Raw genomic sequence first — 24249 nt, forward strand, 5'->3', positions numbered from 1 at the left:
TCTAACATATTAAGAGAATTATGCATTCTTGATTATGTTTTCTTAACAAAAAAGTTCTAAATTATTCTTTGTCTCATTAAATTTTCCCAATTATCTCTTTTGAACAAATTCTAATTCTCTTAGAGAATTGAGAGAACAAAAAACTACTGTTTGTGAAATTTACATCGGGATTCCACCTCCGTGGAGTATCTATGACTGATTAAGTAAGGCACTGTCAAAGACAAAAAGTTAAGTGAGTGTCATTTTTTTCTGTTAATGGCTGAGTTCCCAGAATGATTCAGATTTTAGCCTATGATATCATCCTTATTTAAGTGTTTAGACAGACAAATAAATACTTAGAGAAATAGCAGAATAAAATGAAGAGGGCAGCAGAAATCTAAAAGAGTAACAGTTTGATTCAAGTTTTTAAGTGAATGCTGTATATTCAATTTTCATTCAGAACATTGTGATTTCGATGACAAATTGAATGCAGTTTGGGATTTCATTTTGTCTGACACTGACATTAATACTAGTGGAAAGCACCTGCTTTCATTTTCAGAGTACTTTAAGAAAGTTAATCCTGAGAAAGGGATTCTGGGAGATGGGAGGCTTGAATGCTTTCTGTGTTCTCTCCCCTTCTGATTCCAATTTATTTACCTCTCTTGAGCCAAGCAGCTTCTGAGGTCAGAAGGCCTGCGGGAATGAGGGAGAAAGCAGGTTCTGTGGAGTCCTAGTAAAAATCTGATGCAGAATTATATCTTCTATGGACCCCTTGAAAGCCTGGAGAACAATGTAAGAGAATCCCCATGAGTGTGGCAGATCCTAGGAAGAGCTCAATCTGCAAAAATCTTCCCTCCTCTCACTTTTTTGTCATTAAGTGTTAATTCACAGACAATAATGCGGTATTAATTAAAATTCCACAAGGACTGTCAAGGAGAATTCTTTGAAATTATTTTTAAATTACTAAATATGTGATTAATTGCTTAGATAAATAGAAACTGATGGATGCCTGAGAATAAACAGGACAAGTCTGAAAAAGAGATTGATTTTGATGATGGTAGGGAGAGAGTAACTAATATTACTCAACTTTAGAACACACTCTAAAGCCACTTCAGTACAATCAGTATGATCCTAACAGAAGGATAAATACTTCTGTAGAACAAAATAGAACCTTTCTCAACTAGAGTTCTTCACCTGAATCGCAGAGCTCAGGAAGTGATTTATTATTGTTTTCTTGATTTCCTCATGGATAATACAGAGCTAGTATCATTCTAGATTCATTGGAGAGAAGTCCATTTATTATATATAGTGTATGTGTTAGGCATCAGGATTTCATTCTTCCACAGAATCTAGGTTGAGAGAGACTAGATAACTCAGAACTATAAAATTAAATATGTAATGAGGATGGAATTTCACCTTTGTGAAAGATTTTTTTTTTCCTTTCGGTAATAGTACAGACACAATTAACTATCCATATGGGAGAAAATGAACCCTTACGGCACTTCATGTATGAAATAAAATTCCAGGAACTCTCAAGACTTAAATCTAAAAAAACAAAAATCTTAGAAGAAAATTTTGAATTCCATGTATTAAAAAACGTGTGGATTAGGAAGAGTCTCTAAAATCAGGAGATCTAGAATTTTCAATTTTTTTTAAAGATTTTATTTATTCATTCATGAGAAACATAGAGAGAGGCAGAGACCAGGCAGAGGGCAAAGCAGGCTCCATGCAGGGAGCCCAATGTGGGACTCAATCCTGGGTCTCCAGGGCCATGCCCTGGACTGAACACGATGCTAAAAACCACTGAGCCACCAAGGCTACCCTATTGTCTTTTTTTTAAGGACAGATTATATCAAATGCAATGGCTTTATCTGAATTTTTAAGAAGACACTATAAATACGTAATGTCAATATGTAAAAAAATAGATGTTAAAAATACTTGAAATAAAAATGATTACTATTAAAGTGTCAATTATAAGCCGTCTTCTTCTAAACTAGTAAGAGAAAAAAAAAAACAGGAAAAAACCAGCAAATGTTACAAATAGGTAATTCCATTTATGTAGAGTTCTAGAACAGTAAACAGTAATCTATAGTAATAAAAACCACTCCATGGTTACCTGGGAAGTGAGTGGAAATTGCTGGCAAAGCGGCATAGTGGAATTTTCTAAGAGGATGTTCTGTGTTGTTGTGGAGATGATTACATTGGCAGGTCTTGGACCTATGTACTTAAATGTGTACTTTAATGTATGTAAGTTATACTTCAGGAAAGTTGATTTAAAATATAATTGATACCTTTAAATGCTAATATTTTTAATGATGTGAACACCTGTTGTTAGGGCTTTGGACAAAAGGATTTTCTCTTTTCTTGCACAAAACTGAATTTTTATAGCCTAAATGGTAGCAACTTTGAAATATCTAAGAAGATAAAAATATATTTCAAGCCAGCAGTCCTGTTTCTTGGACTTTTCCATGGGAATAAAAGTCTCCGTACATAAAAACACGTACACAAATATGTTCAATGCAGCACCGTTCTTAGTGGCTAAAACCTGTGTAACCAAATAAATGCCCATTAGTATGGGAATGGCTGATGAAACTGTGAAACATCTTGATCATAAGGTTTTAGATAGCCATTTAAAAGGATGGGTTCAAACGATATCAGGTGTAAGAGTTCCCATAAGTTATTGTTAAGGGAGAAAAGCATGATGCATGTAAGAAAAGCAAATAGACCATTGCATTTTTGAAAAGCAAATAGTGCTCTGAAAAAAATATCCTATAAAGATGCATGTTTTACTGTATGTGCACAAAACAAAAACAAAAAACATTCAAGGATATATTCTAGATCCTAAACATGGTTTGCCTAGCATAAAGGTTGGGGTGTAAGAGGAGTGGAAGGATAAAGCAGCAGTGAAGAAGAGGAGTGGTGCACTGAAGAAGATTTGTACAAAAAACACCAAAACAGCACACAGAATTTCTCATCTCTGCAAAATACCATGTATCTTATAAGCTAGAAGAAAATTTAGGTTTTTGTTCTATCTTAACAGGGATATTTAAAATATATGTTCAGAGTTTAGAAAGATGTTACAAAGTAATGTTTATGACATTCTTCTAATTTAGTAAATAAACAAGATCCTCTGTAGGTGAGGTGTTGTTTTCAGACTGCTTTCAGTTTCCCTGAGAAACTTTCCAAATACAATCCTCTTGATTTCCAGGCACCAAAAGTGGATTTCCATTTATTCTGGAGTGGTATGATCTATACAGAAAAATGAGTTCTACTGTTGGTCCCAAGGGCAGATCTGTGCAGATTGTAGAGTCCTTTTGATATAGTGGATGAAAGAATGAGAATTGACTATTCCTAGCTCTTTAGATTTGTGGAGATTCTACTTGGTTTTTCACTAGAGAACATATGGGGAAACACTGTCAGGTCTCTGTTGGTATCTTTCAGCCCTTCCCCCCCTACCCAACACCTGTACATATTTCATACTATTATTTCACTGACTTTGGAGGGTGAGAGTCTACAACTAACTCTGACATGGGCAAGGTAGTAAATGTAGGAGGAATTCTACATTTGTGGTCATCACTGGTTTAGATTTCTTTGAAGTTATGATGGGTACTTTTAGCACTGGTTGTGTTTTCTAGGGCCTTCTTGCATTAGACATAAATCCTATTTTCAGTATCATGGAAGGGAAAAGCACAGATTGCCATGTGGAAAAGTTTCTTTGTACCATACTATCCTTCATCTTTGGAAAACCTTCATTCTCCATGTTTATCTTCTATATCCTGCTATACCTCTGTGTTTGCTTACGAGAACGTCTAAGATTGTTTTCCTTCCCCTTCATTTATATACCTTTACCAACATAGGACATGAACACAAGAACCCTTAGCCCCATTGTAATTGTTGAAAACAGTACATTTAGAATACCTTGTCATACACACACACTCACTCACTTTAGTAGAGAATTCCAGAGTAGAAATATACATTGAATAAGATTTACTAATACTATAACCATCCCACCTCATATGTAAATATAGAGCATCTTGTAAGATCAGTTTTGTTCAACAGAGCACCAAGTTCAGAGCATCTTATCACATAAAACATAAGTTCAAGGAGGCACCTGATTTGAGACCCAAATGATGCAAACAGCATGGAATATCTTTAAGATGAGGATTTCCAAAGATTATTTGTACCCCATTAAATTCTCATTTCGAGGTTCCAGAGGAGACCAAAAAAATAGAAGTTCCAACTCTTGATTAAAAAGAAAAATCAGGCCCGCATTCTAAGGATGATCTGGGTGTGTTTTAGAAAGCTCTTATATTATTAACTCATCTTTTCATACTTAAGTGCTACAAATTAGCCACCTTTTAAAAGCATTTTGGCGAATCATTTTTTTCCACTCTTGAGATATTAAACTTTTTGCAGGGACAAACATTATTCACGTGGCTCTGAATACTAAAATATTGATCCTACATTAAAGGGAGGTAAGGGACTAAAGTAAATCAAAACAGAAATTGAAATAAAAAATGGTAGACTTGATCAAGTAGTCATTTAAATTGAACAGAAAAAAACACATTATATATAAATCACACACATATATATACATATATATATATGTATATATATATATTCTCTTTCTCATGGGGATTCTCTGGAGAATTTATGAATCTGAGAAGATGGACAGAATAAAGAAAAGATGATGAGTTGGCCTTAGGAAATGTTGATGGGATCAGTGTAAGTATAGGCAAGTTAATGTAATATGCATGAGGCTGCTTTTAATATGAACTCTTTAACTTATAAAACTTAGAGGAAATTGAAATTATTCAACACACTAGTGTTTGAATTTGAAATTGAAAGATCCATTTTAATAACATTCCCTTTTCCTTTATTTTCTTCTTTTTTTGTTTTGGTTTGTTTTGGTTTGGTTTTAAACAGGCCATATACTCCTATGAAAGGAGGAATCTCCAATGTATGGTTTGACAGACTTAAAATATCTAATGACTGTCCAGAACACCTTGAATCAATCAATGTAATGTGTCAAGTGCTTACAGATTTGATTGATGATGAAGTAAAAAGTGGCATTAAGAAGAATAGGATATTAGTAGGTAAGACCTTTAAATGTTGGTGATTTAAATTTCTTTCACTCTTGTATATTTCTGTACATTGAAATTTACTTGAAATATTATTTAGAAACACTCGTATATCACTTGACCTGTTCATAGTTTCAAACCGAGTTTACATATTAAGGGTTTTAAAAATGGTAAACAACAGCTCATGAAACTTTAATTTATTTTCTTTTTAATAATAACATAATTTGAGAATTCCATGCTTAATTTTCAATTAAGAGATAATTCATTTCAGTTTTTAAAATATTTTATTTAAATGAGCTTAAGTTTTATAAACATGTTTAAACTACTATGGCCATATTTGAGGTAGCATATACAGTCAAAATATAATATAAAATTCATGAAAAGTAAACTTCAGAGTTAGTAATAGGAATAGGGCATTTATAAACTCCTGTTAAATATATCTTCAGCAATTTCTGTTTCCAAGGGGATACAGTGTGCCTTTATATAAGCTGTTTATTCTACTTAATGCCCTTTTCTTTTTCTGTAATCATTAAATACATAAACTATAAAATCTCTATTTCTATAATGCATAGGAAAATGAGATTGGCTGGGTAGAATGTGGATGTTGCAGGACATATTTTGATGAAGGAGTTTTATTTTCAAATATAACTTCAATTTATAATGAGTTGTATTTAATGATGAAATTATAAAGCAGATTGGCTATCTCTGTCATATTCTAAATAACATTAAAATACACATTGGAAAAAAATAATAAAATACACATTGGGATCCAATATAGAAAAGATTTGGGTACATCAATAAACTTCCTTTGTGTTTATTGAAGTACTGAACAAGTCATTGAGTTGAGAGGCAGTATAATATAATCCATAAAATCCATTCTCTTCTGCCTTGCCTTCAGCTTCCACTTTTGTTAGTTAAAAGCAGTGTGCCATCCAGCCCAGCAACATCCCTTTTCTGGTCTTCTGTTTCAGCATCGAAATAGGTAACAAAATGAGAGTGCTGGAAAGACCACGAGGAAGGGCACCCAGCTCAGTCTGGGGGTACATTATAAAACACTTAACAAGATAGAATTCAAAATGTGAGAATGTACGGCAGGGTTCGTCATTCATCATTTAGCAAATATTTTCTAAGTTCCTGTTGCATGCCAAGCGATCTTAAATGCCCAAAGGGACACACAGATAAATAGAAAAGGATCTGTGTCACAACTGCTAACAACCTGGAAGAGCCCATGAGGTACTTAAGCGAAACTGTAATGCCAGCAAGCCTGTTGTGAGTGCCCTAAAGCAGTATAACTGACATTCAAAGAGAATGATCACGTATATTTATTATTATTTCCCAGGATGCATTGCAATTCCTGGCATAGAGCAGATGCTTAGGAAGTTTATATGAATGCCATGACCTGATCAGTAACTTGATTTAATTAAGTACCACAGGAATTCAGATGAAGCAGAGATCATACCTATTTGAGGCTATTCAGTAATTGTTTAATAGTTGTTTAGTAGGAAGGTAGCAATGACATTTGAGATTCGAGATGTATGCATAAATAAAAGTTTAACTACTGTGGAGGTCTAGGCATAGAGAATAAGATGAAGTAAAAAAAAAAAAAAAGTAGTACTTGAAAACGTCTGGACATTAGACGGCTTTAGGGGAAAGTTTGTTGTCTGACCAAAATGCCTTGTTGACTCTGATAGCTGGGCTAAGAGACTACAGAGCATAATGGTAATAGTGACAAACGTGGGTTTGAACTTGACATCTGCCCTGTTACCAATACATTTCCTACACTGCTTTTCTGCTGCCTCGCCTGGAAAGTAGGAATACCAGCACAACATCTGTTTTACTGGGTGGTATTTGTCAAATACTTGGCTCATTCTAGGTTTCTCAAACTCTTTTTGGGTCCCCTTCTGTCCTTTCTTCTGTGGATGATGGGTGAGGGATGATCAAAGAAGGCCTTTGAGTCCTACAGCTCCTTAGAACTGTGCATCAGGAAAATTAATCTGGCAGAAAGGTTAAGTGAAGAGATGCAAAGTTGAGTGTGGGGAAAAACCAGTCACTGAATTGATCATTGTAAGGTAAGGAGATCCTGAAGTAATGTGATAACAGTGGGAAAAGAAAAGAACAGTTTAAGGGATTATTTTCAAATAAAATTACAAAATATCCATACATAAAAAAAGTAAAAAATAGGGATGCCTGGGTGGCTCAGCGGTTGAGCGTCTGTCTTTGGCTCAGGGCGTGATCCCGGGATTCTGAGATCGAGTCCTGCATTGGGCTCCCTGTGAAGGACCTGCTTCTCCCTCTGCCTGTGTCTCTGTCTCTCTTTCTGTCTCATGAATATATAAATAAAATCTTTAAAAAAAAAAAAGTAAAAAATACTCTAATGGATTGAGGACTGTCACATTGATGTATAACTGTCATTCCCCAGATCCATCAGCTGCTTCATCTTATTCATCTTCAAAAAGAGACTGTGGGGACTGTTGTAAGATCAGAGACTTAATAAGAATTTTGAATCAAGGTTTACTTCTCCCGTTGAGTTTAACTGAACATTTTAAGACTTCTAATACATGTTGTCACATTCCTTTCACAAAAAAATTATACCTATTGATATTTCTACCACCCCTGTTAGGATGTCCATCTGACTACATCCTCACTGAATAATATTGCTGTAAAAAATGTTGCTGAAAATAAGGTCATTAATTTTACTTAATTTGTTATTTCCCTTCTAATGCTGTTTGTTATATTTTAACACAGGATAACTGTTCTTAATTGTCTGTTAGTCTTCCCTTTTATGATTTTTCTTTTCCAAGTAAGGTCTCAGTTTAAGACTCTCTAGAGCTTGTGTAAATATTCAAATAGATTCTCTACTGGTTTTCTGTAATGCAATTTATTTTTTTCGACACATAATTCTATGATTCATCTGGAATTTATTTTGCTTTTTTTTTTTTTTTACCATGTCTTGGGGGTTTTAATTATTTTCTGAAGTACCAAGAGAACCTAGTTAAAGGATAGTCTTATTTATAAAGCAATCAGTAATATAGTGAGTATTTCATCAAAATTCCACTGAATTTATAACAACATTTCATTTTGGAAGCTTTATAGGTTACTACATTATAAAATGGTAACATCTGAAATTTATGACAAAGGCATATTAAAACATTAAGATATTTATATATTATATTATTTTACGAATATAAAATATAGCTGGGAAAGAAAAAAAGACGGTGTTTTGTTTTTTGTTTTTTTGTTTTTTTTTTAGAATTTGTGAGATGAACTGATTAACTTCTATCCAAAAGCCTCCTTCCTAGTTTGAGATATGAAAGGGACCACAAAGTGCAGATGCAAGATGTTCTTGTTACCTGAATTGTTAGTTATTTAGCTAGTCAATGAACATAGATCTTCAGGAAGGATTCTTCAGCACTAAACATGTCCCCAAAATACACATGATCCTTGACCTCTTATGCTATGACAAAAAAATTAAGTTATATTACCTCCTTTTTGTGTGCTGGATTCTTTACATGGGTTAGTTATTAATGCAGAGAAGAAATAGCATTCTATCCTGCAAGAAATTTTTTGTTGTGGTTGTTATTTGCTTGTCTTACTGCGCACTGAACCACCGATTTATTTTAAAACATGGCACAAGAAGCAGTATCATTGCTGTGTTTGAATATTAGTACATGCATTCCCTGAGTTACAAATATCATAATTACAGATGCACTGATGCATCTGATGGCAGTATAAAACAAATAAGAACTTGGGCTCTGGCCTCAGCCTACAGATTTCCAACCTGGATTCACTACTCTGTGGTGATCTCCTTAACCTCTGTGCTTGGATGATAATAATAGTACCTATCATACAGAGTTGTGGTAATTGAATTAGTCAATTCATATGAAATACTTGGAAATGTGTCTGGCATGCAATGTTGAGACCATTTTCTTGCTGTTATTATATAGTCTTTATACCACTTATGCCACAGCCTCTCCAAACAGAAAGGCCCTACCTACTAGGCCAGGCTTGCCACTGGGAGACTCATAGGGTAGCTCACTACTTCTTCCCTACTAGCTGTCTTATTTTTGCTTAGTGGTAGGTATACATGCTGTGTTTCCCTCTTTCTTTTTCATAGGTTAAATATTTAAATATTAATATTAAATAATCTTATTTTTAATTTAATATTTAATAATTTGATTTTATATTTTTCTACTGGTTTTTATGTTTTTGTAGTCTGTTACAGAACATTTTAAGAGAAGTAAGTTTTAAGTGCTATTCATAACATTTTAATAAAGAAGAGATTCAATGGGAAGTCAAAGAAAAATGCACTTAAGATTCTGAACAGTTATTACACACATACACACTTGCACCACAGTGAGGATGGGCTATTTTTAAAACTTGTAAAAGGGAAAACTAGAGAATTTTAAGATTGGAAAAGAAAAACATGGAGCTAATAGGTACAAAAATTGTTATCCTTATTGACTTGTTTAATATGTAGTAAAATCTCTGATATAATATCGTACAGTATGTGCTCATGGAACCCTCATCTCAGATTTTAACTGCAACCAGTATAACTTTGTAAAACAATACCTTTCTCTGTATTTGGGTAGATGGGAGTCTGTTCATTGTCTGGTTTTATTTTGATTAGTGATATTTTATTATATTAAGCCTAGTTTTATAAAAACAATTGTTTTTGGGCAGCCCCGGTGGTGCAGCGGTTTAGTGCCGCCTGCAGCCCAGGGCGTGATCCTGGGGACCCTGGATCGAGTCCCACGTCAGGCTCTCTGTATGATGCCTGCTTCTCCCTCTGTCTGTGTCTCTGCCTCTCTCTCTCTGTCTCTATGAATAAATAAATAAAATCTTAAAAAAATAAAAACAATTGTTTTTATAATAAATGTTTTCCAAACTGTTTTTGGATAGTCTACTTAGTTTGTTCAGGTCAAAGATGGTACTTCTCATACCAAATTTGATCTCCAAATTGTTCATAAAAGTGTTAATTAAGTCTTGCAGTATCAAGAAAACTATCAAAAATTCTGCAGCCTAATGAGGGAGATACAGAAGTAAGGTGTTCTGATACAATGTATTATAAAAGTGTGTATAGGGTACAATGTGAGCAGTGAAGAAAGACAAGTAAATTCTGGGGGAGTTAGGGACTGCTTCTTAGAAGAGAGGACTCTCCAAGCAAGTTTTAAAGAATGAGTAAAAATATGACTGGTAAACAAAGAGGGGAACACATTTATAGAAGAAAGCAAGGAGCACATCAGAATCTCTCAGGATATACTAGTTGAGTATGCACTCAACCACCGATAATTATCGAATTAGAAATAGAGAATGACTTGATCAAATGTGCATTTCAGAAAGCTTATGCTGTTAACTCTATGGAAGGCAGGCCAGTCTGAAGGTCAAGAGAATAGCAAGGTGGCTAATGCAATAGATACAAGAGAATGATGGCAACTGACACAGACACTGTTTTCAGATTTAAGGAACACAAAGATAAATAAGGTTATACTGAAGGACATGATACTCAACTGCAAGCATTAGCTGTGAGAACAAACTCTTGGATTTTTAGTCATGAGTGGAAATATATTGCTTTCTTAATGGAAAAAATAAATTAACTTTGGTTAGATAGGAAGAACTAAACAAAAAGTTTACTACCTGTCCCAGTGTTTGAGTTGGATACAGAGGAGATGGTCAAGAAACACCAATGTGTTCCTTGGAGACATTTGTGACTCCTCACTCTGTATATTAAGAATAGACATAAGAGGGACACCTGGGTGGCTCAGCGGTTGAGCGTCTGCCTTTGGCTCAGGGCATTATCCCACAGTCCTGGGATCACACCCAACATTGGGCTTCCTGGATGGAACCTGCTTCTCCCTCTGCCTGTGTCTCTGCCTCTCTCTCTCTCTCTCTCTCTCTCATGAATAAATAAATCTTAAAAAAAAAAAAGAATAGACATAAGAAAGCTTGTTTGATTTTATGTATTTATACCACACATGATTCTACAGAGGGTAAGATAAAAGGAGAAACATGGACAATAAAATAGTGATTTTAAATCACTTTCTGATTGCTGACAGTATAGTTACTAATAAACTTTTGGTTCAAATCTTGTAACCTGCAAAGATTGTTAATAATGCTAGATTATCTTGATTCTTGTTTTATTAACATATGGGGAGTGTCCATTGTGCAGAATGCAAGCAAATTCATAGTACTATATTAATGTCAGTCTTGAAACTCATTTCCTTTTAGTATGTTTCCGTGTAATGTGAGAAATCAAAATGGAGAAAGGTATATAAATTTGCCCATGTATACCGTTCTGCTTTAAAAGTATATATAGTAGTAGTACTGTGAAAATAGCTGGCATTTGTATTACACTTGACAGTTTTTAAATAATTTTCATTATTATACATTATGTTTTCAGATAGCGTCAAATTATAAGGTTGTTTTCATGCACAAGGTCTATTTTGAGCCTTGTGATAGTGAAAACAGGATATTTAAAAAAAAGAAAACTAAGATTCAAAGAGATTACTAGCTAACATAAAATGAGGGGGACTAGAACCCAGATCCTTTGACTTGGTCACCTTTGTACCAGGATGAGATTCCGTTTTTGGCCACTAGGTGGTGACAATTTGCTAAGACAAAACTGATAAAATTTAGGGTTTAACTTTGATCTAGGACGTATAGAACATGACAAGTGATACAACCAGATAATAAGAATTTTGATAATATGAGCATACTGTCAGAATTTTGAAGCAGGGAAAATCAAGTTCTCCTGGAATTACACCTGACTAATTTACATGGATGTTCTAAATACCCATCGTGAGAAATGGTTAAGGGAATTACTGTCTATTAATAAATTGAATATTATGTAACAGATACTGTATGTACACATAGAAGTAACTTTATGAATATGTGTTCAATGAATAAAATTATGGATTTCGTAATTCTTTTGAAGGACTTAAGTCAGTATGATTTGAAAGAAAAAGTAAGGTACAAAAATTACACATGCACTCTAATAATTAAAATGAACTTCTGAAAACATGTCAGAATTATGTATGAATAGTTGAAACTTTGGATGGTCATTTTATTTCTGCCTATATGGTGAAAACGCTTTATACGTTGGATATATATCAATGTTTTTTATAATATTTAAAACTGAAGGGATAGTTAGAATGACCAAGATGAATTAGCACCAAAATTTCCAGGCTTCCTTTGTCCTGACCTTATACGAATTTCTTCTGAAGCTCTCTCTTGAGCTAAAACTTGAGAATGATAGCAAATTTCTATTTCATTTTAACATATATTTGCCTTCATTAAGCAACTTGTGTTTTTTCAACAACAATTAGAACTTTAAAAGCTTGGAACTCCTGTTCAAACAGCTTTTTCTGGAAGATGGATAAGTATTTTGTTTTCCCTGTAAATTTTGTATCAGAGAACATAGACAATAAATATATATTCCCAAACCTTTTGAGACTTTATCACGGTTCAGTCTGAATCACTATGATACATAAGTTAAATGAAATAATTGTTGAAATTTGAAGGGAGGGTAAATTTTATTACATTCTAAATCCTATGCAATTGATGGTAAACTTGAGTTTTTAAGTATTTTTTTTTCCTCTGGATTTTGTTTTCAGATAGATTAGTTTTCCCAGTGTAGTTTTTTTATACATTGTTTCTGTTTTATTTTATTTAAAGAGCTCATAAAAGTTAGGTTTATTATTTTTTTAACATGTTTTATTCAGCTTGTTAATCTTAAATGTATGTTGAAATGTTAACTCTTGACGTTTTAATACTTTGCCAGCAACTATAAATATATGTTATAACCATTACCTACAATGAGTTTACTATTTGGTATTTACTTATTGAACAGTATATTTTATATTGCATTTTAGATATTTAGATGGAAATTGGATTCAGATAACCAGTCTTTTGTGTTAAATTTCCTTCTATTAGAAAAAAATACACAAAGTCCCTTTTCATAGTAAGTTGTGATGCTAAAGGTAATTATATTATCAAAGATGACTGGTCAAAAATTGCAGATTACCTCACAAGATTATAATTAGGTAAGGGACTTAGATTAAATCTCTAATAAGATTTCAATGAGTACATTTATTTTCACTGTAAATTATGAGTACTGAATATGAGGTTAAAAGTCTGTAGGATGCATTTATGTTTGTTCATAATGACATCTCAGATGTGGAAAATGTTTTCTTTCTTACTTTTGGTTTTGTTCTTCATAGGCTGGTTTCGGCCAGGGGGCTCTGAAACCACAGAAAGTGATTAGGTTACCCTAGTCAATAAAAGGAAATGTTGGAGGGGGAAATTTGATCTGTAAAATTTTCTCAATATGTATGGTTTTAAAGTAATTTTTAAGTTGTTTTTGCTTACTTATCTGTTTTGTTCATATTTTAAATCCTGTGATTCTTAAATCTCAATCATATTAAAAGATCACATTTAATGATCCTAGCCTCAACATCTTTTTATTAAATGTTTTCTTTTTGCTCCATTTTATGAATTTTGAAGCTTTTTTCAATTATTGGTGCAGCTTAGATTACCTAGAACTTTATTGTCCAATATGATAGTCCTTAGCCACATGTGACTATTTAAACTTAAATTTAAACTAGCTAAAATTGAATAAAATTAAACATTTAGTTCCTTAGTCACACTGGTCACATTTGATACATTCTGTAGGTACGTTTCGCAAAAATATAATTCAAGCTCTTGAATTTCTCCAAAAAATAAAAACTTTGTTGCTACAGGCTTGGTATCTATAACATATGGATTTCTTTTAAATCATGACCATATTTTTACTTTCTGTTCTTACCCATTATACCTAATCCTGAATTGTCTGCCTTGCAGCCATTGATATTTTTCTAAGACTATGATTCTCATACATTTGATTTATAGGTAGAAGAGCTTTTAAAAATTAGACATATACTTTGAGATTGTGTTAGAGGGCCTGGGGCTGAGTCTAAGAATCTTTATTATTAAGGAGCCAGATTTAGAAATTGTTAGCCTGGGGCACACTAACCATTCCCTCCTGCTTTTTCTAAGCTTCACTTTTACATCCAGTCAGATCACCAAAGAGCCACATTTCCTGAAGATATAAATTTGTCCCCTTATAGAAATACTCTTATAGAAGCACAACTGATATTTATTTGATAAGATACTTATTAAATGCCTACTATGCGCCAGGCACTGTTCTAAACATAGGGAGGGAACATCAAATAAAACAGACAAAAATCCCTGTTCACATAAACCTTACAGACTATTGAATGTTCGGTCTTTATGTCCTCGACTTATATAAAAGAGTCAAGAGCAGAAGAGGCTGTATGTAAAATGTCTTGTTTTGAGTTTTATGTTTAATAAAGAACTACTTGATGAATTCCACCCAGGAATTCAATGTTAGGAGAAGTTTCTGGTATGATTCGGCACATGATTCCTTCTGTTGGAGAATGTTGTCTTGTTACAGGGAAGCAGTTGGAAGTCCAGTTGAACTCCTGATTGCTGCTGCCTCCCCGTATTTTGGTCTTGTGTTTCTCTCCTTCATTCTTGATCTCTCGTTCTTCCAGCAACCCCATCTCTCCCTCCCTCACATTTTCCCCTCATCTTAGAGATGTAGTTTTGTTGTTAACAGTGTTTGGTTATAAGCAATGTAGAATTGATTTTGTAAGTAAATTTGAAAAAGGGGAAATCTAAAGCGATGAAGGAAGTAATAAGCATTTGCTAAGATTGGTTTTGTGAACTTTAAGGAGGGCTGAAATTGTATTCTGGGAGATACAGATTCTTATTCTTAAACTGAAAGGTTTCTGTATTTACAGTAACTGTAAACTTTGAAAGTCCTTGCTGTTTTGACTTTTACAAATGATTATTAAGCATTTGTATATATACTTGGTGGAAATCCCGGAGTGCCTGGGTGGCTTAGTTAAAAATCTGCCGTTTTTAACTGCCCTGGTCATGATCCCAGGGTCCCAGGATGGAGCCCCACATCGAGCTTCTTGCTCAGTAGATAGTCTGCTTCTCCCTCTGCCTCTCCCTCACCCCCTGCTTCTATGCGCTCTCTCTCTCTCTCTCTCTCTGTCAAATAAATAAATAAAATCTTAAAAAAAAAAAAAAAAGAACTTTGTGGAAACCCTAAAGATCATCTAGTCCAACTATCTAATCTTTTTTTTTTTTTTCCCCAGCTATCTAATCTTAACTGGGACTGAGATCTTAGGTTTTAAATAATTTACTCCAAGACACGCAGTGAGAGTGTCACTAGCAGGATTAGAACTCAGTTTCTCTTTATTTCAGTATGTCCTCTTTCCACCAGACTTTAAATTAGAAAATGTTTCATGTGCTTTAAGTATGATAAATTTAAGAGATGTTTTACTACTTTCATCCTATAATATATGGTTTCTAAGACTAAACAGACTTATATTGCATTGTCACTGTGTACCAGCAAGCATACTCACCACTGGGCATGGACAATAACGAAGCCAGTTCTTCTGCACATGGGCACCAGAGAGTGAGGACACTTTGCTGAGCTCCTCCTAATCCTGCAACCAGTGTGATGGTGGAAGAAAGAACTGTTTCTTACCCTCAAGGATTTCAAAATCTAGAGAACTTAGTTACTGAATTAAAGCTTGACAAGAATTATACTTCAAGATGTTTGCTTTATAACTCACACACTATATATTACATAGAAAACTTGAGGAAAAAAGAGAAGCCTGTAACTAGAACTGTAGCAAAACCCAATAAGTTTCAAATTTTCTGCGCTTACTTACAATGAATGTTTACCAAAAACACTATCTTGTCTGCGGTAAACTCTGCATATCCAAATGGGGCATGTCATGCTTATCAGTGTACACATTCATAGGTAATGTAGTCCAGTAGTTTTTAACCTTTTTGAGAATCCGATGCACATATGCAACTCATACTCAATTTTAAGATGTGTATGATGCCTCCTCCGCTGCCAATCCATTCATGATCTCTCTTCAGACGTTTCTGCTTCTGTGACTGGAGTGGGGGTTATTTTGAAAGAGCCTTTCAAGTAGTTCTCATCTACAGTGAACTTCTGCTACTGATGAGACCCTATTATTTCTTTCTGGTATGTTGAAAACCACAGATGTAATATTTATCATACACTGTAATTATTTACATATTATGTACTTCTTGAAAAGCTAAACTTCACAAGCCTAGTAATCTTCACGCATACATTTGTATCCTGCCAAATATTGGCAGGCCAATAATATTATTAAGCATTATTAAATAAGTAAAATATAAAAATAAAAGTTCTATTTTAATAAATGCCAGAGGGTAGTAAAGTATATTAAAGTCCGTGGCAAGCAATCTGGACTCTGAAAGTCCTAGCTTTATAGCTAAAATTAAGGGTGCATCCTTAAGCAGATCACCTAATCTTGGGCCTTGGTTCACTTCATCTGTAAAAGGAGATTATAGTAAATTCAAATTTATATTCTACAAGGACTCAGCTTTACACTTTGTTAAGTGAAATAAAGCAGGAGATTAGAAATGAGATCTGGACTCTATACCAATGTATATTTTTATATTTCCACAAATGTGTGGCTGTGTGATTTACTTTCTATATTTATTTCTCACAAAATGTAAAATAAGACACCTTTTAACTCTCACTCAAGCTCAAGAACAGCATTCCAGGTCTCTAGCCTGAAGTTGGGCTACTGCATCACATACCCATCTTGTATTCTGTGATGTCTCATGAAGGGCCCATGTATAGAATACGTGCTGCTGAAGGGAGCATGGGGACCATGTATTTTAGTCTGCATATCTCCGGTGGCTAGCACAGTGTTGGGCACATACAAGACAATAAAAATTTGCTAAATGAGTAAGTTATTTTTTAACTCTCTTGAAAAAGTTCATATAGGTACATACATTTTAATTATACCATTATAAGTCAGTTTCCAAAACAATATTATAATTCAGGATGTTTTAACTAGCTCACCAAAGTTTTGATCATCCTCCCTAGAAGATTACTGAACATCCATCATATGGCAAGCCCTAGAAATTTAACTCCTCGTGGGGCTTGGAGCTTGGCAAATAAGACAAAATGATGTGTGTTACTAATTCTGGTGGCAGTGTGAGGACTCCTATGCTACAAGTATAAGCAAAAGTTTAATTAGCACTTTTACTATGACTCATTTTGAATTATGATAATATGATAGTATATTTTTACTCAGAATAATTTCTTTAATTCCAGCTCTTTTTATAACAAGTTTCTTTACCAGTGATGACATGGATAAACCAGCGTTATTTACTCAATTGCAAGTATTTTTTTAATGAGATTGAAAGTAGACTAAATTTATTTTTAGCACTCTCTCTCTCAAAAGGTCTCCAAATATTTTAAAACATGTGTGGAAGCCTGACACAGATGTATCTTGTTCTAAATTATTGTCACAAATATTCTGCTTTTTTTTTTCTTTTTGCTAAGTGAATTTTTGCTTCTTTTAGGAGGATTTTCTATGGGAGGGTGCATGGCAATGCATTTAGCATATAGAAATCATCAAGATCTGGCAGGAGTATTTGCTCTTTCAAGTTTTCTGAACAAAACATCTGCTGTTTACCAGGTAAGTTCCAGATTTTAAAAACAAAAGAAACAAGCATGAAATTTCACACATTGGAACAAACAAAATGAAGCAGGAACAGTCAGTGCACACAGCACTGCTGGGAATCCATCCCCAATTAGTTATATTAAATATTGATTCCAGCTGATATTAATGTCCAGGAAATGCCATAGAAAGAATATTGTTAAGCACAGTGTCAAGGGGGAAAGGATAAAAATAACCTAGATACATATGTATCCCTTATACATATTAAAAATACGAATGACTATAGCAAGGTTGTTTATTATGTCATGAATGTCATCAAAACAAAGAATCCCTTACATTCCTGATACCTGTTTCATAGCAGCATGCTAATAATATGAATATAGAACGTTATAGCATTGTAACTTCATACCAAAAATGGAAACAGCAGATACAGAAATGAAAGCTAGAATGTAGTTTTTCCCTTGATGGTGCCTTTCTCCATCCTTCCACTCTACATGAAAAGGTTTGTCTGATGGAGTCACGTTTTCTCCAGGAAATACTTTGACCATGTTCAAGGTAGTCCTCTATGGAGTCAGTGCTGGTCACATACAACTAACTGTAGCTCATGTGATGCCAGCAACAGGCTGAGCCCCCCCGCCAATAAAACAGTGTATGCCTTAGACTGTACCGCCACTGTACCACTCCTTTTTCCCTTGGAATATTGAAGCTTTGGTAAAATTGCAATTTTTCTGCCCTGTCTGATTTCCAAGTGATGTTCTTAAACGAATTTCTTAAGCATTTCCATTTTTGTATCCTGTTCTCTAGGCTCTTCAGGAAAGTGATGGTGTACTCCCTGAATTATTTCAGTGCCATGGTACTGCAGATGAGTTAGTTCTTCATTCTTGGGGTGAAGAAACAAACTCGATGTTAAAATCTCTGGGAGTGAGCACGAAGTTTCATAGTTTCCCAGGTGTTTACCATGAGCTAAGCAAAGCTGAGCTAGAAAAACTGAAGTCATGGATTCTTGCAAAACTTCCAGGAGAAATGGAAAGTTAAAGTTGAATGAATCAAGATTGATTTGGTAATCTACATGTAATGTCTTTGTGAAAAGTGTTTTTTACTGCCAAATTACAATTGATAAATGATAATTAAAATATTAATAAATATCAAGTTTACTGATTTTTCTACTAGTTATTGAAATGCTTAGCACCACAGAGAGTAGCATCATCTTATTTAGACAAACATTTGTATATTATTTTTCAGATACATTTGTAAATATTTGGAGACCTTTTGAATAAATATTTAAGTTTTAAAAATAATGTAAAGTTAGTTTAAGTATGGGCAATGGGAAAACATGAAAAGGCTTAACATGGCATTTTATTTCAAAGTGCCCTATTTTGTTTCCAAATATTTGGTAATATTTGATATGTTTGTTTAATGATTTCTAATTTAAATCCATTGTGGTCAGATAGCATACTCTGTGTTACTATTTTGTCTATATTCATGAAGGATATTGGTCTGTAGGTTTTGGGGGTTTTTTGTTTGCTTTTTTGTTTTTTGGGGGGTTTTTTTGGTTAATTTGTTTTGTACTGTTTTTGTTCTGGTTTTGATACTGGGGGAAGACTGACCTCATAAAATATATTGGGAGATGTTTTGTCTTCTTCTATTTCCTGGAAGAAATTGTGTAAAGTTGGTATTAATTTTTCTTTAATATTTGTAGGAATTCTCTATTGAGACCATGTGGGCCTGAAGACTTCCGTATATCATACCCTTTTAACTCGTCATGTTCTACCTTCAAGTTCATTATACTACCTCACACTTGGTGTAAGGACCTTCTCTTTTTTCATTCTTGGTCTTCATACTATTTTTGCTATTTATAAATATTCTATAAAGAGCATGTACCATACATCTCACAACCTATTACCACTCTCTTATTTTAAGTCAGTTTTCCTTTAAATTATTTCCTTAAATAATGAGGAAAACATATATCTATCTACCTGTGTAGTTACCACCTCGGTGCTCTTCAGTTATTTTTGTGCTGCTGTGTGTTTGTGGTATCCTTTTCATTCTGCCTGAGGGGATGTTCTTTAAATAATTCCACTGTAAATCTGCTGTTAGTGAATTCTTTCAGCTTATATGTCTGAGGAAGTCTGCTTTTTACATTTGGTTTGAAAAGACACTTTCACTGGGTATGAAATTCTAGATTAACATTTTTTTTATTCAGTATTTTAAACATGGCATTCCACTCTCTTCTTGTTGACTTTATTTCACAGAGTAAATCCGTTATTATTATTATGTTTGTGCTTCTGTGTCTAATGTCGTTTTTACTCTTGATGTTTTTAAGAGTTTATCACTGATTTTGAGCATTTTGATTGCAATACATATTGGTCTGGGGTTTCATGGTTCTTATCCTGTGGTTCCCTCTAATCTTTTTGGGTGATTCTTTTCTCTGGTTTCAGATAGTCTACTCACACAAGTGTTGCATCAGTACTCTGCTGAATAATCCAGGTAGACCATGTCTAGGTCTCTGTAGTTCTCTTTCTTTCTCTTTCTTTCTTTCTTTCTTTCTTTCTTTCTTTCTTTAAGAGAGCATGTGCAAGAGAGAGAGCAGGGGCAGAGGGAGAGGGAGAAGCAGACTCCTCACTGAGCAGGAAGCCCACTGTGGGGCTTGATCCTAGGACCCTAAGATCATAATCTGAGCCAGAGACAGATGCTTAACTGACTGAGCACCCAGGTACTCCTGGAGTTCTCTTTCTGTGCAGCTTGCTCTTCCCTGATATGCCATCCTGCAAAGTCTAGCCACCCCAATCTACTCAGATTCTTAGTGCTGTTTCTCAACACAGGAGGCCTCCAAGCTCTGCATGAAGTGCTTCTCTCAGTGGGAGAGAGAAAGAGACTGATAAAATTTAATAAAATCCAAAATTCTTTTACAGAAGACTGTGCAGGGTTTTAATTATCCCAAGCCTTTAATGACCTTCAACTCCTTGAACTTTTAAATACCTTGGCTTGAATATACATGGTATTACTCGTATATAAAACCCTTCCAGCTGCAATTTGCCCTAAGAGTACCACCTATACATGGCATAAAGAAGGGTGTACAACCCAAATATAGTGCAAGGAAAGGGATCCAGATTTTGTTTTTTTTAGAATGCTTGTCCTGTCAACTTAATAATCACATATTCTAGCATAAATCTCAGCCTCTGCCATAGTATACTTTTCTGTGAAATTGTTGTCTGGAGATCATACTATATAGCATATGTAAAAATCTTTAATAAAAATGTAAGTCAAACAAATTTAAGCTACTTCTAGTATTGGTTAGTATGGTTATAAATCCATCTCAAGTAGATCCATGCATGGAGGATATATCTAAAATTTCATGTGGATAACCTTCAATCCAATTCTGGTCCCCTCCGCTGTGGGCTAGTAGGCTACTCATTGTGTTATGATGAGCAGTATGTTCTAAGGAGAGTCTCCAGCTTCCAGTTCTCCTCTCTAATCTTGAGATGCCTATTGTCCATATGTATGTGGTCTCTTAAAGCCGAAGTTTTGAGCCTGAAAAAATATGCTAAGGCTGGCAACATCAGGGTTTAAGGGATCCTCCTAAAGAAACCACTCAGTCATTCCTTTTTCGTCCCATCCCAAAACTTTCTGTTGCTTTACCAACAGAAACATTTCTGAAGGCAAGGAAATTGAAATAGCTGTGAAACTTTCTTATGTAGAAGAAGAAAAATGGCAAGAAGAAAATGTATATACGTATCACAGTAAATTACATATGTTTATGTTGGGAATACTGGAATTTTGCAAAGGAAGAGAAAGAAAGCTAGGATATAAGTGAAGAGAGACTTGCACTTTTTACTCTATTTCTTCTGTTTGAATTTTTATAGTGCACTTTAGTACTTTTATGATCCGTAAGTGAAGCAAAATGTTTATTGATAGTATTTTGTCTCAACTGAAATCTGAATAAGAAAGAGCATTGTCAGTGGTAAGGAGCTTAAATATATTCTGTACAGGAAGTTGAATATTTCAACCGAAGCATAACAAAGTGAACTGAGAACAAAATCTAAAGCAGACTGACAGTTTGGCTATTGATAATTTGTGGCACTTTCATGTAAAAGAAAATGTCCTGATATCATTTAGCCAGAATATATTTAAGCAAAAAGTCTTTATCATATAAAGGGGATTTCTTGATATAAGAGGACAGAATTACCAAAGCCAGACAAACATATCAATACCAAAAGCAAGCAGCTATTTCAAGAAAATTCATAAAGTCAGTTAGTTCATAAGACTTTGGCTCAGAGTAATTTTAACATGTGAAGAATTAGAATTGTATTTCCAAAGAAGAAATGTGCTGTTGTATAAATTTTAATTTTACTTCGCAGTTTGCCCTTTAAAAATATGTTTCTGTGGGCATACACATGTAAACTCCTCTGAAGAAGCTTTAGCATATTCTTATACTGAGGGTAAGATGCGTGTGATAGCTCTGTTATATTTGTTAAATTCTGCCATTTAGCTGTAATCACATCAGCTTAATTTGTTCCATACAACATTGAATAAAGACTACCATGAACAGGACTTTACAAACCAGAATTAAGTCATCTTGTAGCACTGATCTCAGCTGTACCCACAAGGTTCTGGTCCCATCCAGCTGAATAGATACCATGCACCATTATGGGTTTACTTTGGAGGCCAGCTGTCCTTCTCCATAAATTTCTATATTGACCCCCCCCCCCCACTTGGTCATTAGCATTAATCCAGGCATCATAGGATCTATGAGCAATTACATGGACTCTGTCTTGGCCTACAAGGCTGTCACCTAGGACAGTGTGTCCTCCACAACACCATAGCTGTGATTTGAATTGACGCTGAATGTTTCCAGAAACTAGAGGAATAATCATTTATCGTTTTAAATACCGGCACAAATTTCTTACCAAACCAGCTTTTTAAACTGGATGATTCCCATTGTAGCAATCAGAGCCCTTAGGCCATACATAAATAACAAATTGGTTATCCTCTCTAGAAAACTTTCACAAATCACAAAGGTAACTTCATTTTGGAGTGATCTCTATAGTCATGTGAGATCTATTTGAGATACTCGTGTTATTCCCAGAGATAAGTTAACACCTACTTTACAATTGTTAGGCCCCTTAAAATGTAATCTACCATCAGTCAAGGGCACAGGTGACAGTGTATCCAAAGTGAATTCCTGTCTAGCTGGTAAGCCTGATAGTTCTAAGTTCTGTTGAATAATTGAGTCTAGTCCTTGCTTTTGCAGAGAATGCCCAGGGGCAGTCACCATGTGCTGTTTATGCACATCATCAGCTTGGTAGCATTTGTCCATGCCACAGAATGAGTAAGTGACAGCTATGGAGATGTATCTGAAAGATGTATGGATAGGTGTGTTTTGTTTTTGTAAGGGAAGGGTTTGGAACTGGGGCCAACCTTCTATGGGCCCATAGACTTATTGTAACATTAGAAAAAATGGCAATCACATTTTGAGTCCTCTGTTGTGGGATGGCAGGCCCAGCAGTCATTTACATTTAAGATGTTTATAACGGTTTGGGAAAACCATACCAGGGTATTCTCCATCCTGAGGAAAACCCCAGGGGTGGTTCTGAAACACAGTGAAGCTTCTGGGGTCTAAGATATTCTCGGTTTCCAGAATTGCTGTTTTCCCTCCACTTAAATGTAACTGTGTCCTATCTAGTAGCTATACGGCCACCACTTGCCAGTTATTTCCTCCTCATACCCAGACCTTTCATCTGGAAGAGTTGCATACAAGAGGGACAAGGGCATTTTTATAAAACTTACAGAGACCCATTATGCACCCCCAACTTTGGCCCACATGGGTCATGGTAGGGAGGCTTGGCAAGTACTTATACTCAAAGTGTTACTGATTATCTTTTTGATCTAAGGTCATATTAGTGCAACAGATAAATCTGTATCTGTGAAGCAGAATAAGTTTGAATCCCCTGCCTCGTTTTGGCTAAGCAGCCTCCCAGAAGGTGTACCAACCAAGACAGCCTGGGATGGTCATTAGGAGAAAGAAGACTCATACTCAAGAATAAACAGGAGGAATCCTGAATTTTCTTTTTTTTTTTTTTAAGATTTTATTTATTTATTCATGAGAGACACACAGAGAGAGGAAGAGAGGCAGAGACATAGGTAGAGGGAGAAGCAGGCTCCATGCAGGGAGCCTGACATGGGACTTGATATTGGGTCTCCAGGATCATGCCCTGGGCCAAAGGCAGCACTAAACCACTGAGCCACAATCTCCCAACACTTTCATTCTGACTCTAATTCAGAAAACAGCCAAGAAGAGATGATCCCTTTCTGAAGACATTTGCATTCATTGAACAAACTGCCTTACTAAGATGTATGGAACCAGAGGAAAGTGAGAGAAGTAGAGCCAGACATTTTTTAGTCAGTTCTTAAGAATGCCCCAGTGCTCAGTATTACCGGATTCCAGTGAATTGCGGGGAGCGTGAAAAGCCCATTAAATACCTATCAGCCCATTGTTGAATTGTTTCGTGATAAAAGGCAAACCATTGTCAGGCTGGAAGTGATCCAGAAATATAAACCAAAAATATTACACAGATTACTTTCACAAGCCACAATAGTGTGGCCAGTATAAGCTTATCAGGCTGGAACAGCAACACAATCTGAAAAAAGTG

At 34.9% G+C, this 24249-nt stretch overlaps 1 protein-coding gene across 5 annotated transcripts in view; it reads left to right on the top strand.

The window, feature by feature from the left end:
• Positions 1 to 24249, top strand: part of LYPLAL1 (lysophospholipase like 1) — an 89680-nt gene that overhangs the window by 17387 nt on the left and 48044 nt on the right. Inside the window, exons 3-7 of one of the 5 annotated variants that reach the window (XR_012001796.1) lie at positions 4906 to 5075; positions 17502 to 17617; positions 18404 to 18659; positions 19299 to 19402; positions 20038 to 20086. Coding sequence is in view for 2 of the 5 variants with exons in the window: in XM_072759550.1 (XP_072615651.1) it covers positions 4906 to 5075; positions 17502 to 17617; positions 18404 to 18634 (517 nt within the window). In the remaining 3 variants the exon portion in view is untranslated. Of the gene's footprint in view, positions 1 to 4905; positions 5076 to 17501; positions 17618 to 18403; positions 22160 to 24249 lie in introns of those variants that run through there. The other 4 variants (XR_012001797.1, XR_012001798.1, XM_072759550.1 and 1 more) reach the window with 4 other exon arrangements.

Source organism: Vulpes vulpes, chromosome 5 (genome assembly GCF_048418805.1).
Source record: "Vulpes vulpes isolate BD-2025 chromosome 5, VulVul3, whole genome shotgun sequence".
Lineage (NCBI taxonomy): Eukaryota > Metazoa > Chordata > Mammalia > Carnivora > Canidae > Vulpes > Vulpes vulpes.